This window comes from Pimephales promelas, chromosome 3, assembly GCF_988280905.1.
Source record: "Pimephales promelas chromosome 3, fPimPro1.hap1.1, whole genome shotgun sequence".
NCBI lineage: Eukaryota > Metazoa > Chordata > Actinopteri > Cypriniformes > Leuciscidae > Pimephales > Pimephales promelas.
In genome coordinates, this window is record NC_142771.1 from 9369151 (window position 1) to 9383803 (window position 14653).

Genomic DNA, 14653 nt, shown 5'->3' on the forward strand with positions numbered 1-14653 from the left:
AGCATTACTGTGATTCTGCATAAATATCCAGAATTTTAGATATAATATAAAGGATTTCTTAAAAGTTGTTTAAATTAAAATCTCTCTTTAAAGCACACACAGACGTCAAGATTCAGTCAATGCATCTCAACAATGGTGATGAGCAGAATATTCAATTAGTTAGTAGTAGTAGTAGCCTTTATTTTCACTTAGTCACAAGTACCAGTGAAATTAGCCATCAACCTGTCCATACAGACATACATACAATAAGACAAGGAGGTAGACAGGACATGAAGACAGGGCATTGAGGAAGAAATACAGCATAACATGAGGAGAGGTGAGGAGAAAAAAGGCAACCCTTTTAATCCCCAGACTATGCTCCTGTGAGGAGAACAGTTTGGGAACAGTAAAAAAAACACCTCAGCAACATTGGCACATAATTAGTACACTCTACAACATGAACAGACAAGACTTGCAACAGGGTACGGGAGTGGGGGGTGGGGGTAACCTAGCACAGGCAAGCAGCCATATGGTCCTGCAGCCATTCTCTGCGCTGGTCACAGACCCGCCTGTCAGACCAGGGGTACAAAGCGGCGAAGGCGAGGGATGGGGTGAGGGGCGTATGATTGCATATCTGTATGTATGTGTAAGAGTTTGTGTATGTGTAGGCCTGGAGAGTCGCTGGAGAATCACAATCTAGGTGCGTCAAGTCCGCAGGATTGTGAAAGCGATACACAGCAAGTTGCCATGGAGAAAACCTTGATCATGTCCCAGACAAAGTCAACAATCACCAGGTGTCTTGGGGAGTCGGGGAAGGAACGCAAGAGAACGGCTCACTGCAGTGCTCTTCCAGGGGAGTTGTTGTTCCAACAGTGGCCTTGGCCAAAGCCAGTGTTAGTTCGGGGCGGCCGAAAACAGATAAGATTGGGCTTGTTTGGTCTTGGGATGAAAAGCCGCATTCAATTTACACGGCTAATTCTCATAGTCTCTGGTCTCTGAAACGATCCAAATCCTTCTGCAAAGCTGTAAGCTTCTCTATGATGTTATCCATATTCTGGTTCATAGACACAGTTCCAGTGCTGACAGCTCTGCCCACCGCTTCAATCATGACGGGCAGCCTTGTGAGGCTTTGGACAGCTGTCACCGTCTTTTTAATTCCTCGATAAACCAGGGCAATGCCTAATCCAATCAGCAGAAGACCTGTTATCATGGTTCCGAATAGGTAGATATCTTCAACGTCCTCCACGGAAAGAGCCGCCAGACACACAACCCGCCACCTATCCCATGCATCCATCGTGTAGCCAGCTGCAAACGTTCCGGCAGGGCAGTCAGGTTGTGATATATCGCCCAGCCCTATATTAAGCAGCCCCCCTCCCTGACGTTAGCAACTCTGACCACCTGGCTGTTATGCTCACACCAGCAGGTAGACCCAGGGTGAGACAGAATGTGGCTACAGGAAGCTACTTCAGGATTACAAGACTGTTTTGAAACCACACAGTAGGGATGGGAAAATGAAACCTCATGAATCAATGAGGCTTTCCCCCGACTCTTCCGGGGAAAGATTCAAAGCTTTACGAGTGTCAAGAACAGTGCCATCTGGTGCTTATTTAAAATAAAGTTAGACTTAGTTTGGCTGCTATAATGTAGTTATAACTGACAGATAAACAACTGGAAAAGCTGATCAAATGGTATTGGTTATGTTTTGACATAATCATCATTTGACCTGAATCACTGAACCCATTTACAGAGCCAGGTTTACATTGATAATTACAGCAGCCTGTGATTCTACGGTATACCCTTTTCAGTTTTTTTTCAATTTAATCCAAAAGATTTCTTAAAAGTTGGTCTGATCAGAAGACTTTGAAAAAATATTTTATTTGGACACACAAACATCAAGAATCTGCCTGTGATTCTCAACAATGGTGACAATAATGAATCATGTTGCAGTGCCTTCTGGCCTCTAAATGAGTTCAGTGATTCAGGTCAAATGATGATTATGTTAAAACATAACCAAATAAACCAAATAAACGTGTCCCTTTGTTCATCTAGCAATTATAATTCAAATATAGCAGCCAAACTGAATCTAACATAACATCTAACATAAATAATAAAAGGATCAAGAGCTCAACTAAAGCAAATACCAATCACCATAATGGTGACTAAAATGTGATTTTTCTCCTTTTTTGATTCTACTTTTTAACATCAGGTGTCTTCAATAATGGTTAATCATAACTCAATCAATCCCTTAATCAGCTCATTAACTTTAACACTATTGAGTGTTAATTTAACACTCATTGTAACACTTTAACACTTTTGAGACTGGAGCCAAATTAACTCCTGGGAAAGTTCATTTAACACTGAAATTTTGCTGTGTGAGTACATGAGTGGAATAAAAATATGGCAGGACTTTTACTTTCTGAACCCTGGACTTTCCACCTCTGCTTGATGGTAGGAAGTTGGGACTTGAGACTTGAACATCTGTGACTTAATCCCATCTCTGGCATTTGCACACTGCCTTATATACCTGGAAGTGGGGGAGGGGCTTGCGATGCAAATCTAACTCGGCAATGTGCATTGGCTAGTTCTGTTACCACTCAAAGGTGATTGGGCTCTCAGATCCTAATTCATCAGTTCAGTTCTGACGTAACATCTAACATGACTGACTGATAGAAAGGGAACTAATTATACTCTCAGTGTTATTGAGGTTTAACTCTAGTATTTTCACCAGCCAGAGGGTGCTGTTTACACTAGCCGTGTTAATCCCTTGAAATTCAACATCAGGATATTAAGTTTTACTGTGTATTTGGCAATTATGCATATTTGTTACATTGTTACGTCGGAACGTAATGGAAGTGAGACTGGAATTATTGATGACTCATTTCATCAGTTCGGAATTGCTCCTTTCTTTTGGGAGACAATAACTTTATTTATCATGCACTTTGATCTTTAAAACTTTTTGTGGACATTTTACATTCACAAACAGCTACAGTATATTATACACTACATGAACTACATGAAAGGTATACTAAATGAAGAAGCATAATGGTCCACTTTAAAATAGGTGTTGACAGAATGAGAGATGAAAAATAAAATTAATACTAAACACTCAACAAACACTCAAAATATAATTTAGATCATCATGCTTGATTGCAGAACTTTTATCTTTTTCTCAAAAATTTGGTAAATTGTATCACCTTCTATTGTTTTAAAGTAAAGATAAATTCATTGCTACTGGTACAGACAAGCTTTTTAAACAGATCACTTGAAGAATATTTTTTGGCATATATTTAAAAGTTCTTTCTGCAAATCTTGCTGGATTGATTATTTCCATGCATCTTGTGAGTGGTTAAAGTTGTGCCTCTTATACCTTTACTGGAATTGTTACATTTACATCTTTGATGTATTCTGTGATTTGGCGATTTCAGAGTCACTGATGTGAGGAAAAGAAATTCCTTTCATATTATGTCCTGTGAATCAAAGAAACTTTCTTTACTTGTTGAATTTTGTTCTGTTAAATGCATTCATCCAAACTGTCCAAAGCTTCATTTTTTGAGTATTCTCTCCATTCATCTGGGATCTGACCACTCCCCTCAAATGTTTTATTGTAGTGCGTTTCTAGATCTTTCTGGAATCTGCAGACAAACCACTTCCAGTAGGGCAGTTCAGAGAGATCAGGGGTGATGCTCCAGTTAGCATAAACTTCTCCTGCTGTTCTGTAATCTCTCCAGAGGACTTTATCTTCTGATGAACTGGGATAAAAAGATCGATTGCTTGCTACTGCTGATGTGCAGATGCTAACAGACAAGTTTGTTGTATTCCTGAATGCAAGCCCTTTTATTCCAGTAATACGATGAAAAGGAACACTGTGATCTCCATGATGGTTTTCTATAGTGTTGGTGCAGATGGCTCTACAGAACGGACACTGAACCCAACAGCACTGACAGAAGTGCTCAATCAGAAGCTCATCTGGCCTGAACTTATAGTCCAGCTTTACTGGAAATGTTGTTTTGCTGAAGTTACTGCTGATGGCAGACATTATAACAGGAAGTTCTTTTTTCATCACATCTTCTAGGAGTTTGAAATCATCAACACTATCATGTTTGACTCCACTGAGGTCTTTTTCGGAGAAGATCAACACGTCTGAGAGCTGCTGTGTCAAACTCTTCAACCATAAACCAACATCTCTGTTCTCTTGAACATGTTCAGTAGATTCATGTGCAGCTTTCATGATCTTCTGCTGCAGGAGTTTAATATTCTCCTCCATCTTGGGTAAAACACTGTCACTGAACTTTTTACCGATGTACCAACTGACTTCATCTCTGATAAAACTCTTGAAGTGATCTCTGGGATTTTTAATGTAGTTCATGTATTTGTCAAAATCCTCTTTCTCTGCCAGTGTCCTCAGGATGTGTTTCTCCAGATTTGATCTGTTTCCATTCAGTGATTCACAGTTTGTTTTCATTTCACCTGTCAGATCTCTGGCAGTCTTCTTGTAGACACTCTGCTCAATGGGCTCTTTCAGTTTCTGACAGATGATCTCTCCAAATATGGCAGCTGATGTTGCTCCGTGACAGTATTTCTGGAAAATACTATAGTACTCTTCTCTCTTCTTCTCAACATATATTTCAGGATCATTGGCTTCCCTGAACATTTTGTGTTGGTCGGTGATCATTTTGTTTGCTCTCTCACAGATGGAAAAAACCAAATCCATAAAAAAGTCATTTTTGAACACGTATTTTAATGGTCCTTCCTGATATTCAATTACTCTTGCTTTGATGTAATCTATGAGCTGTTGAATGCAGCTGATGTTGTATCCCATCTTTGAAATGTTAAATGACTGAATCATTCTGTCTGTCTGCAGAGCAACATCTGAGACTAATGATCTTATCTGGCCTTCATCAGTTGGAGACAGAGTTTGAGAAAATCCAAATGTTTCTATAACTGTTCTGCAAGCACCCTTTACAGCTCCTTTAAACCCACCTTTTGTGGACTTTTTGAAAATAACATATTCAGAATAACTTGATACAGTAAAAACATGGTTATATTCGCTACCCTCTTTTCTGTGGTCTACAGGGGCACTTTCATAGACGTCACTGAGGATCTCTCTCATATCTGTGAGTATGTCAATATCTCTGATTAGAGGAGTGTCTGTGATGATCTTCTTTACACACTGTTTCCAAAACAAATCAAATTCTTTCTTTAGTGTTTCTTCATCATTTGCTTTGTCTTTGAGTCTTAAGGCAAGTTCCTTGCTCTTCTCAAAGAGAGTGTTTTCATGATGTGTCCTATTGTCATCAATCTTTTTCTTCAGGTCTCGCTGCTGGAGAATATCATTTAATTTTCTCTTTGTTTCTCTCACAATGTTTTCCTCGATATCTTTGATTTTGATTTCAAATGATGTTTTCCACTGAATGAGTATATTAGCATCCGTGTCTTTCTCAAAGAATTCTGACATTGATTTTTTCACCTCTTCACTTGTCTCATTCAGTTCACTTTGAAGATCAGTTTCCTCAATCTCATTAATAGCTTCATTTTCTATTTTGTTGTGTAGTTTGTTCTCAGTTTCCATCATGGCACTGCGAAGACTCCAGGACCACTTGCTGTATTTTGTCTCAAGTTTCCTGTAGGCTGAAATCTCCAGAGAATTTCTGAAGCTGAAGACGAATCGTTCATTCAGTAAAGCCTCCCAGAGATCTTTAATACGATCTTTGAAGTCTTTCAGCATCATTCCATCTGATCTTGAAGCATGAGAAAGGATAGATTTTTTTAGTTCTTGAATATTCTCACAGTAGTTTGGGTTTGGTGGTGCCATCGGTGGGCTGCCTTCCCAGAGCTGAGCGAAATACTTCACATCTTTCTGAATATCAAATTCAATGACATCACTGAAACTTTCTGCATCACAGACTTCCTCTTCAGCAGCAAGTTTTGTCATCTCATCCAGTTTCTGCAGCAGTCGTCTCCTTCCCTCCATGTTTTTCTCTCCAGCCGTGATGTCTGAAACGTTCTGATGCACAAACACACAGCTGGGATTCAGTCTGACCTTCTTCATCCTCAGGAAGGCCTGAACAACAATCTGAAGAATGTCCTGCATCTCAGATGGGTTTTCTCCAAAGATGTTGATCAAGGTCAGATTTCCTAGACCAACAACAAATGTGGCCAATTCATTGTCATGATGCTGTATTGATCGTCCAGCCAGTTCTAGAGCACGAAGACCCTCAGTATCAACAACCAGAATATAGTCAAACTTCATCTGTGTTTTCATCTCGTCTGAGACTTTGACCAGCTGCATGAAAGCTCCTCTGGTGCACCTGCCAGCACTGACGGCAAACTCCAGTCCAAACATGGCATTCAGCATGGTGGATTTCCCAGAGCTCTGAATCCCTAAAACTGACAGCACAAAGACTCTCTGGTCTCCCAGTTTCTGGATGAGTTTATCTAGAACAGCAGAGATCCAGATCACAGGAACATGAGCAGCATCTCCATCCATCAGCTCCAGTGGAAATCCAGATATCATCATCTCTGCTGCGAGACTCGGGAGAGAAGAGAAGTGAAACGGCAGATCTTTCTTGTTCTTCTCCACAGATGAACATGATTCATAGATCTGACCGATCTCCCTCATGATGTGCTCCACCCCAAATGTTGCTGCTTGAAGTTCCTCAGATATTCTCTCAAGGTCAGATTGTTCATCTTTAAGTTTTTCAGAATTATCATTTTTCTCTTTCAGTTTTAAGACATTTGACCATGTTTCATCATATTTGTGATGCAGATTAGAAAGGTCAGCTGATGTATATTCATCCAGGAGGATTCTGAGCCATTTGAGAAAAAACATGTTCTTATTTGCAGCATTTGAGTTCATTTCTTTAATAAAAGACTTCATAAACTCGCTGATGCCATGCGTATGCTGTTGTTGGCGAATTTTCTTCATTTCTGTCTGTTTTTTACTTATTTCCTTTTCAATCTCATCTGCTTTAGGTCGATGTAGTTCTTTGTTCTTCTGACTCCACTGATGCCACAGTTTCCCCTGATGAGGCAGAAATGAGTCTTTGATTTCTGTCAGATCTTTCTTCTCCAGTAAACTCATCATCTGCTGTGCTGCTTCTCTTCCTCTCCTGCAGTCTTCATCATCTTCCTCATCTACTCTGATGTCTGAGTGTTTGGACACATCTTCAAGTCTGAAAGTGGAAGATGATTCTGAAGATGAGAGACAAATATTTATAGCTCTTCTGAGTTCTTCAGACACATCTGATTGATTTCTGTCTTTCAGACCAATCTTGTATTTTCCTTTCCGTGTCTCAATGAGAGTTGAAACATCCTCGGTAAAAAGACAAATGAGTGGCTTTGAGTCCTTGTAGAGGTTTTGAACTTTTATTATGCTTCTGTCATCCCTCTGAAGTTGTGGTAGAAGAACAACATTGACTGAGGCCATTTCAGTGAGGATCTTCAGTTGTTTCTCTTGATCTCCAGCATCACCGTGTAGATTACAGAACGCAACACAGTCAGTGAATTTATCCGTGTTTTTCCCAGACGGGCAGAACCAGGCGATCTCCACCACTCCATCCATCAGGACTCTGGTTCTGCTGCTGCCTGGACAGTTCCTGTGGAAGAACGTGTTGTGTTTCTCATTGATCAGACTGTTCATCAGCTGAGACTTGGATGAAGACACAGAGCCAAACCTGAAGAAAGACACCATTGGAGTTTGTGCCTTGTAGATCGGTTGGGTTTGACTGATGATCTCATTGTTGGTGTTTTTCATCTTCCAGCTCTTGTTGATTTGTCTGAATGTCCAGAGAGGAAACTCAATCTGTTGTGTGAATGGATCAGGAACAAGCAGAGGCAGAGCGTACTGACACTGGGACAGTTTAGTGACCATCAACTGCTTCAGGAAACCATCAGCACAATGAAACACAGCCATCTGAACATCCATTGGGTGGATTCGCTCAGACTGATTTGATCCTTCATTAGACAAAAACATTTCTTCGAAAATGTCACACTCATATTTAGCTGAGTCATTATCTCTTTGTTGTATTTGTCCCCATTCATTGGCCTTATTAACATGAATATATCTTGCTCTGTAGTCCATCATCAGTAGTTTTTGTAGGAGAGTCTGAATCAGCTCCTCTTCAGCACAAGATTCACGAGACTGTAAGGAATGTTCAGTTAACTGAACAACATCTGCAGCTCTCAGTTCATGATCATTCCTGGCTTTAAGATTCAGTCTGTCAAAGAGCTTTTTTGAGCATGTAAGCATTTCCTTTTCTTGTTGATCTGGTTTCTCTCTGTGTGTTCTAAGCTCTTCTGTAGTTCCCTGTGAGAAAAAAAATATTATTATGTTACATTATTATTTTTATTTCTTTATAAATGTTGTTACTTTTATTATTATTATTCCAATTAGAACAATTGTAACAGTTTATTCATATTGTGAACACTTAAACTTTTCATGCAGGACTGATTTGTAGCAAATGTTGAGATTGTTAGGTTGCATGGTTGTTCTTTTTCCACTAATAAACATTTACTGTATGTAAAAATAAAACATTTACATCTGCATGATCTTCTCAGTTCTCACGCATGCATCGAAAAACTATTCTATTCACAAAAACTATTCTCGTCACTTGATAAACTTAAGGTTGAGCCACTGTAGTCTCTTGGACTTTAAACAATGTCTTTACTAACTTTTCTGGGCCGTCAGAATGAAATTACATAGATACAAGCCTATGAAGGAGTGAGACAGCTCTCAGATTTAATAAAATATACCTTTATCTGTGTTCCGAAGATGAATGAAAGTCTTTCGGGGTTTGAACCACATGAGGGTGAGAAATTACTGACAGAGTTTTCATTTTTGGGTGAACTATCCCTTTAACCTCCATGTCCACCATCGGAGATCATATTCTCAAAGGCAAGTTTTAATGTCTTAATAATAAGATATTTCTCCCAGACAACATGAACAAACTAGTGTTCCTTTCTCCAAATATGAGAAAAGATAGCCTAATTGTCCATATCAGTGTAATATTTCAGCTGGAATTCTTTTTATTTATTTTTAGATAATCAGCAAAATCCCCGGTGTTAAATGAACACTGAAGCAGTGTTAAAGTTAAGGAGATAATTAAGTGAATAATTAAGGGACGATTGAGCATTACTGAAGACACCTGATGTTAACAAGCAGAATCACTGAAGGACAAAACCGGAATTTTTAAGTCACCAATATGGTGAATAGTGTTTGCTTTAGTTGGGCTCTTGACCCTCAATTCATTAACTTTAGATTTTGTTTGGCTGCAGTACATGATTTATAACAGCCAGATGAACAAATAGAAAAGGTGATCTGATGGTGAACTTTTATAATCTATTCAAAATAATTTCTTAAATGTTTTTTTAAGACAGACATCAATAATTAACCTGTGAATCTCAACAATGGTGACAATTATAAAGCATGTTGCAGTGCATTCTGGGTGCCACCAATCAAAACTCTTTCATGGCTCCCATCATGCATTGCTGCATGAATAAATAATGAGCTTATGTTTAGAGGTGATCTGTTTGTCACCATTGCTGAGATTTATACGCTAATTCTAGTTGTCTGTGTATGCCTACATATTTATTTATTTTTTTATTTGATCGTTTGGATTTCATTGAAAAGGCTAAAAATGGTCTAAAATGATGTGCTGTTAAAATCCTTAAGGTAAATTTAACTCAGAATTCATGCTCTTGATGAGTTCATTGATTCAGGTCAGTTAATGGTTATGTTAAAACACAACCAACACCATCAGATCGCCTTCTCTATTTGTTCATGTTATAAATCATATACAGCAGCCAAACAAAATCTAAAGTTAATGGTTTAAGGGTCAAGAGCCCAGCTAAACCAAACACTGATCACCATAATGGTGACTTAAAAATTACGTTTTTCGCCTTCAGAGATTCCGCTTGTTAACATCAGGTGTCTTCAATAATGCTCAATCATCACTCAAGTATTCACTTAATTATCTCATTAACCTTAACACTGCTTCAGTGCTCATTTAACACTCTGCTCAGAGTTTATATAATTCACACTTCTCAGTGTTAATTTAACACTCTCAGGGATTTTGCTTTGTATAATGCATATTTATTTTGTTGATGTTAAGGCTATTTGTTTATCAGCCTGATTATGTTTGCACTGAGTATTCTCTTTGAAGTGTTTTAGTTTGCTGTATATTTATTTATTTGTCTGTTTATTTTTTATATTATATCGTACTTTAAAAACAATAATTTGTTAAATTACACGTAGTTAGTCAACCAAAATGCCTATTACCGCCACCACAAGAGTGCAGCGTTAAATACAACATGTGACACAAAATCACCACCAGGTAGAGCAAAACTGTAAAAAAAAAAAAAAAATCAAAAGATTTATAATAAATTAAAACAGAAAATTCTTCCTTAAAATACAGGGTGCATAAGTCAGGACACCCTTATTTTAAATCCCCATAGAGGCAGGCAGATTTTTATTTTTAAAGGCCAGTTATTTCATGGATCCAGGGTGCTGTGCATCCTGATAAAGTTCCCTTGGCCTTTGGAATTCAAAAATCCCCACATCATCACATACCCTTCACATACCTAGAGATCGTTATGGTTTTTATTTCAGCTAGCCTAATAGCTGGTTTGATTTGCATTGAGAGATGATCTTATAGAAAGTACCCCATGCCAATTTCTAGGTATGATGAAGGGTATGTGATGATGTGGGTCTATTTTATTATCATTAAAACAACTGAATTTTGAATTGGAGGATGTTCCTATCAAGCAGCGATACGAGTCGGCTAATAAATGTGCACAAACCAGCTCTTACCTTGTGTGGGTCTCTTGTCTCTGTTGCGGTGTGCTCCCTTGTTTCTTTATTGATTGAATGTTCATCTTATGAAATAAAGATAAATATAAATTACATGTTGTAGATTTTGTTCTTATCTAACATATATTATTGCAGTTTTCCTGTCATACTTTCATTAGATCTGGATAGAGCACCCAATTCCACTTAGATGGGTGGAATAAATCACTATACCACAGATTCACATAAGATCATCGCATAGATCTGATATAAGGTGGTTGGGATTTGTTATGACTTTGTACACCATACTATCTTTATTTGTAACTGCAATAAGTTGTAATAAAACAACCAAAATAAATTTAGCTTTTTTAACTGACATTTTCAAAATGACACTCCTTGGTTGAGGGAGCAACTTTTTTCCAAACAATTAACATTTCTTACTGATGTATCATGAAGTCCTATCTCCATCCACACATGTCTAGGACGTTTAGTTAAAATAGATTAAAAAGCATTCTCACCACTTTCACATTCACTCTTTTTCAACTCTTCTTTCTGTCTTAATGCTGTATTGTTTATCTCTTTTGTGTAACACTGCTGTTGATTCTCATTAAACAGAAGCTCAATCTTGTTCATCAGTTCTCTCATCTCTGATTGGTTGTTCATCCTTTTGTTGCAGGTGTGATATCTTCCTCCACATTTCTCCAGCAGTTGCTCCAGAACAGGGTTTTTCTTCAGATCATCTATTATAATGTCAGACTCTTCTTCTGTCTCGTAGGTGAGGAGAATCATCACAAACTGAAGAACTTTGTCACCAAACACTCTCTGAAGCCATTCCAGAACCATCTGATCATCATTGGTTAACTGGCCCAGTCGCACAACAAAGATGAAGGCATGGATTTCATTTTCATTCACTAGCTGACCAATGAGAGTATCCACACAGTCCAGGTAAAGTTCAGTCTCATGTAAACCAGTTATGTTGAGCACAGAGATGTGACGTTCTGATATCTTCCTCTGCAAAGGAACAATTCTGGACATTTCTGCATTTTCTGTATTAGTCTGTTTTTCTCCTAGAAGAATGTTTTCATGTCCAAACTGGACTGATGAAGAATTCCCAAAGAACACAGCGGTCACATTGGGAAACGTGTGATCTAGAATAAATACACAAAGAAAACTCTTAAATTCATCAGAAATCTGATGTCATCTGAATCATCTGATCATTATTGATTATTTTTGTGAATGATTGGATGCATTGAATATTGTGTTTTTCCTACCCATGATGTCACTGTGTGATGAGTCAATGGTTCAGGACACAGGTGACCGTTTCTCCATGGCCAGCAGATTTAGATGTTCACTTCTGCTGATTGTTCAATCCTACAATGTCAACATTCACTGATTAATCATTTACATTTAATCATTCAGCACTTTTTTATCCAAAGCAACTTACAAATGAGGAGGGCAATACAATTAAAGGTCCCATTCTTCGTGATCTGTTAGAGTATAAGTAATATCTGTAAAATAATGAAGCTCAAAGTTCAATGCCAAGCGAGATATTTTATTCAACAGAAGTAGCCTACATCGAACGGCCCGTTTGGACTACCTCTACTTCCTTCTTTAATGACGTCAGTACAATGAACGTCCGCCCACAGGAATGCTCCCTCAACTTCTTGTAACTTACTGTGTTTACTCAGCTCTTACGGTGATTTTATGGAGTAAAACTGACGCTTTATTTTTTGTGTGATGTACAATAAACTTTATTAAACTCATCAGTATATGTGTGATCATCATTCGGACCTGGTCCGAAACAGCAGACTTGAAGGCTATTAAATTAAGGCAATAATGGATACATACAAGCAGATGACAAATACGTTATAATATCCGTAATTAAACTACTAAACTATACCTGTTCCATCTCTATACAGCCCTCTGACTCTGTAGGCAATATTGTCCGACTCGAAATGAACACCGTTACTGAGAGTTTCTGATATTATCATCATTCCATGAGGTGAGATTGTCCTGAGAGACTGAGCGCGAGGTCATGAAGCTCCGCCCCCTGTGCCGACAGCAGCAGCAGCTCATTTGCATTTAAAGGGCACACACTAAAACGGCACGTTTTTCTGAGCCCCAAAAAATGACAATTTAAACACGCTGTAAAAAATGATCTGTTGGGTATTTTGAGCTGAAACTTCACGTACACATTCTGGGGACATCAGAGACTTATTTTACATCTTGTGAAAAGGGGCATAATACGGGACCTTTAAACTAACAATATGACAAAAATACTGTATGCAAGTGCTGCGACCATTCCCAGCTTAGTCCAACGCAGTATAAAAATGTTATTTTAGTTTTTTTAAATGGATATAGAATAGAAAAAAAAGTGTTATTGGAGCTCACCTCGATAGGCATAGCATCTTACGCACAGAAGCCATCTATACAATGGATATTGTAGTGGGAATGTATCTACAGTATATCAACCCGATCACACTAAATGTGTCTTTATAGCACGCATGTGTATTGCCGTGTAATTTATACGCTAAAGTGAGTTTTTACGTGCATAGGATACAGGTTGGTTAGGGTAGGTTTAGTAGTGCTGTGGGGTGTGTGTATTATACGTTTGGGTAGAATTAGTGGTGTGGGGTGCGTGTGTATTACACACAAATGACCTGCGTATCAAATGCACGTGAAAACTTTGTCTCATATGCACGTAAAAACTCATTTTCGTGTATAAATTACACGACAATACACAATGCGTGTTATAGAGACACATTTACTTGAGAGCAGGCTGACAGTATAATTCTTTCCACTGATAAGATGGATTTAGCTTTCTGTACCACATGGTTATTATAAAGGTTAGTAAGACTACTTGGCTGAATGCCTAAAATAATTATAAAATACCTAGATAATTTTAAAAAGAGCATTTCTACCGTGCCAGATATTTTTTTATAACATTATGTTACTGAAAATGTTAATACACACTCAGTGTGGAATTTGTCAGAGTATCAAAAGGTTTTAACATGAAAAACAATTGTTGTCCTTTTCATAAACCATCTGCATCACAATTACAGTTCCTCTTATTGTCAAACTGCCATGATTGATGAACTGCAATGATCATACTCTGAGGAACTGAGAGCTTCAGCGTGGAGTCAATGAGCATGTCCTGTTTTTATATTTAAGTAAAGAAAATCTGTGTAACACCAATGTACAAAGTAATCTATGACAAAACAATGATTAGTTTCAGCAGCGTGGAGGACACTGAAATAGCAGAGTCATCTGAAAACATTAAATATATCTGCTGTCAGGGGGCTGTGGTAATCATCATTATAAATAATTTAAAAAGTGTTTAAAAGTGTTTAATTTTAAAAAGTGATTGTGATAAATCTATCAAATAAAGCATTTTAAGTCAAACCTGAGTGCTGATGTCTCCCGGTGTATGTCCGTCCTCCTCTTTGGTTTCCAGATAGCAAGTGAAAGCTCTCTGCAGGCCTTTAGACACAAGTACAACAATTCCTCGAAGTCACATGACATAACAGAAAGTAAAAGTAAAAGTGTTCCATTATGCTAAAAACCCTTTCTATACAGAACCTTTATGATATTTATTAAATGTCAGATTTTCAAACAAATCGCTATTTTTACCCTGGATTGTTGCATTGATTAAAACAGTTTTACTTTCCACATTTTTTAAAGAACAGTCCTTCTCAGTACAGATTTTCTAAAAGCTAAATGGCATCATGTGTTTATTTAAAAAGATTAGACTGGAAATTGCATTTGTGCCCTGCAGAGACACACAAAGCAAAAATCCTTTCTTCTGTTATTGTTACTGTGATAGAAATATTTTTTGTAATGGGTATTTTCACCATTAAATACAGAGAAATACAGAACAAGGATGCTCAGGTC

General features: G+C 38.0%; 1 protein-coding gene across 1 annotated transcript; it reads right to left on the minus strand.

Annotated features, from left to right (window-relative positions):
- Nucleotides 1-2857: 2857 nt before the first annotated feature.
- On the minus strand, nucleotides 2858-14229 carry LOC120490166 (interferon-induced very large GTPase 1). The gene is made up of 5 exons (XM_039687586.2): nucleotides 14166-14229; nucleotides 12034-12133; nucleotides 11281-11910; nucleotides 10787-10851; nucleotides 2858-8284 (listed from the first exon to the last, which is right to left on the minus strand). The coding sequence occupies exons 2-5, from the start codon at nucleotides 12035-12037 to the stop codon at nucleotides 3491-3493; spliced, it is 5493 nt and encodes a 1830-aa protein (XP_039543520.2). The 5' UTR covers nucleotides 12038-12133; nucleotides 14166-14229; the 3' UTR covers nucleotides 2858-3490.
- Nucleotides 14230-14653: the final 424 nt, after the last annotated feature.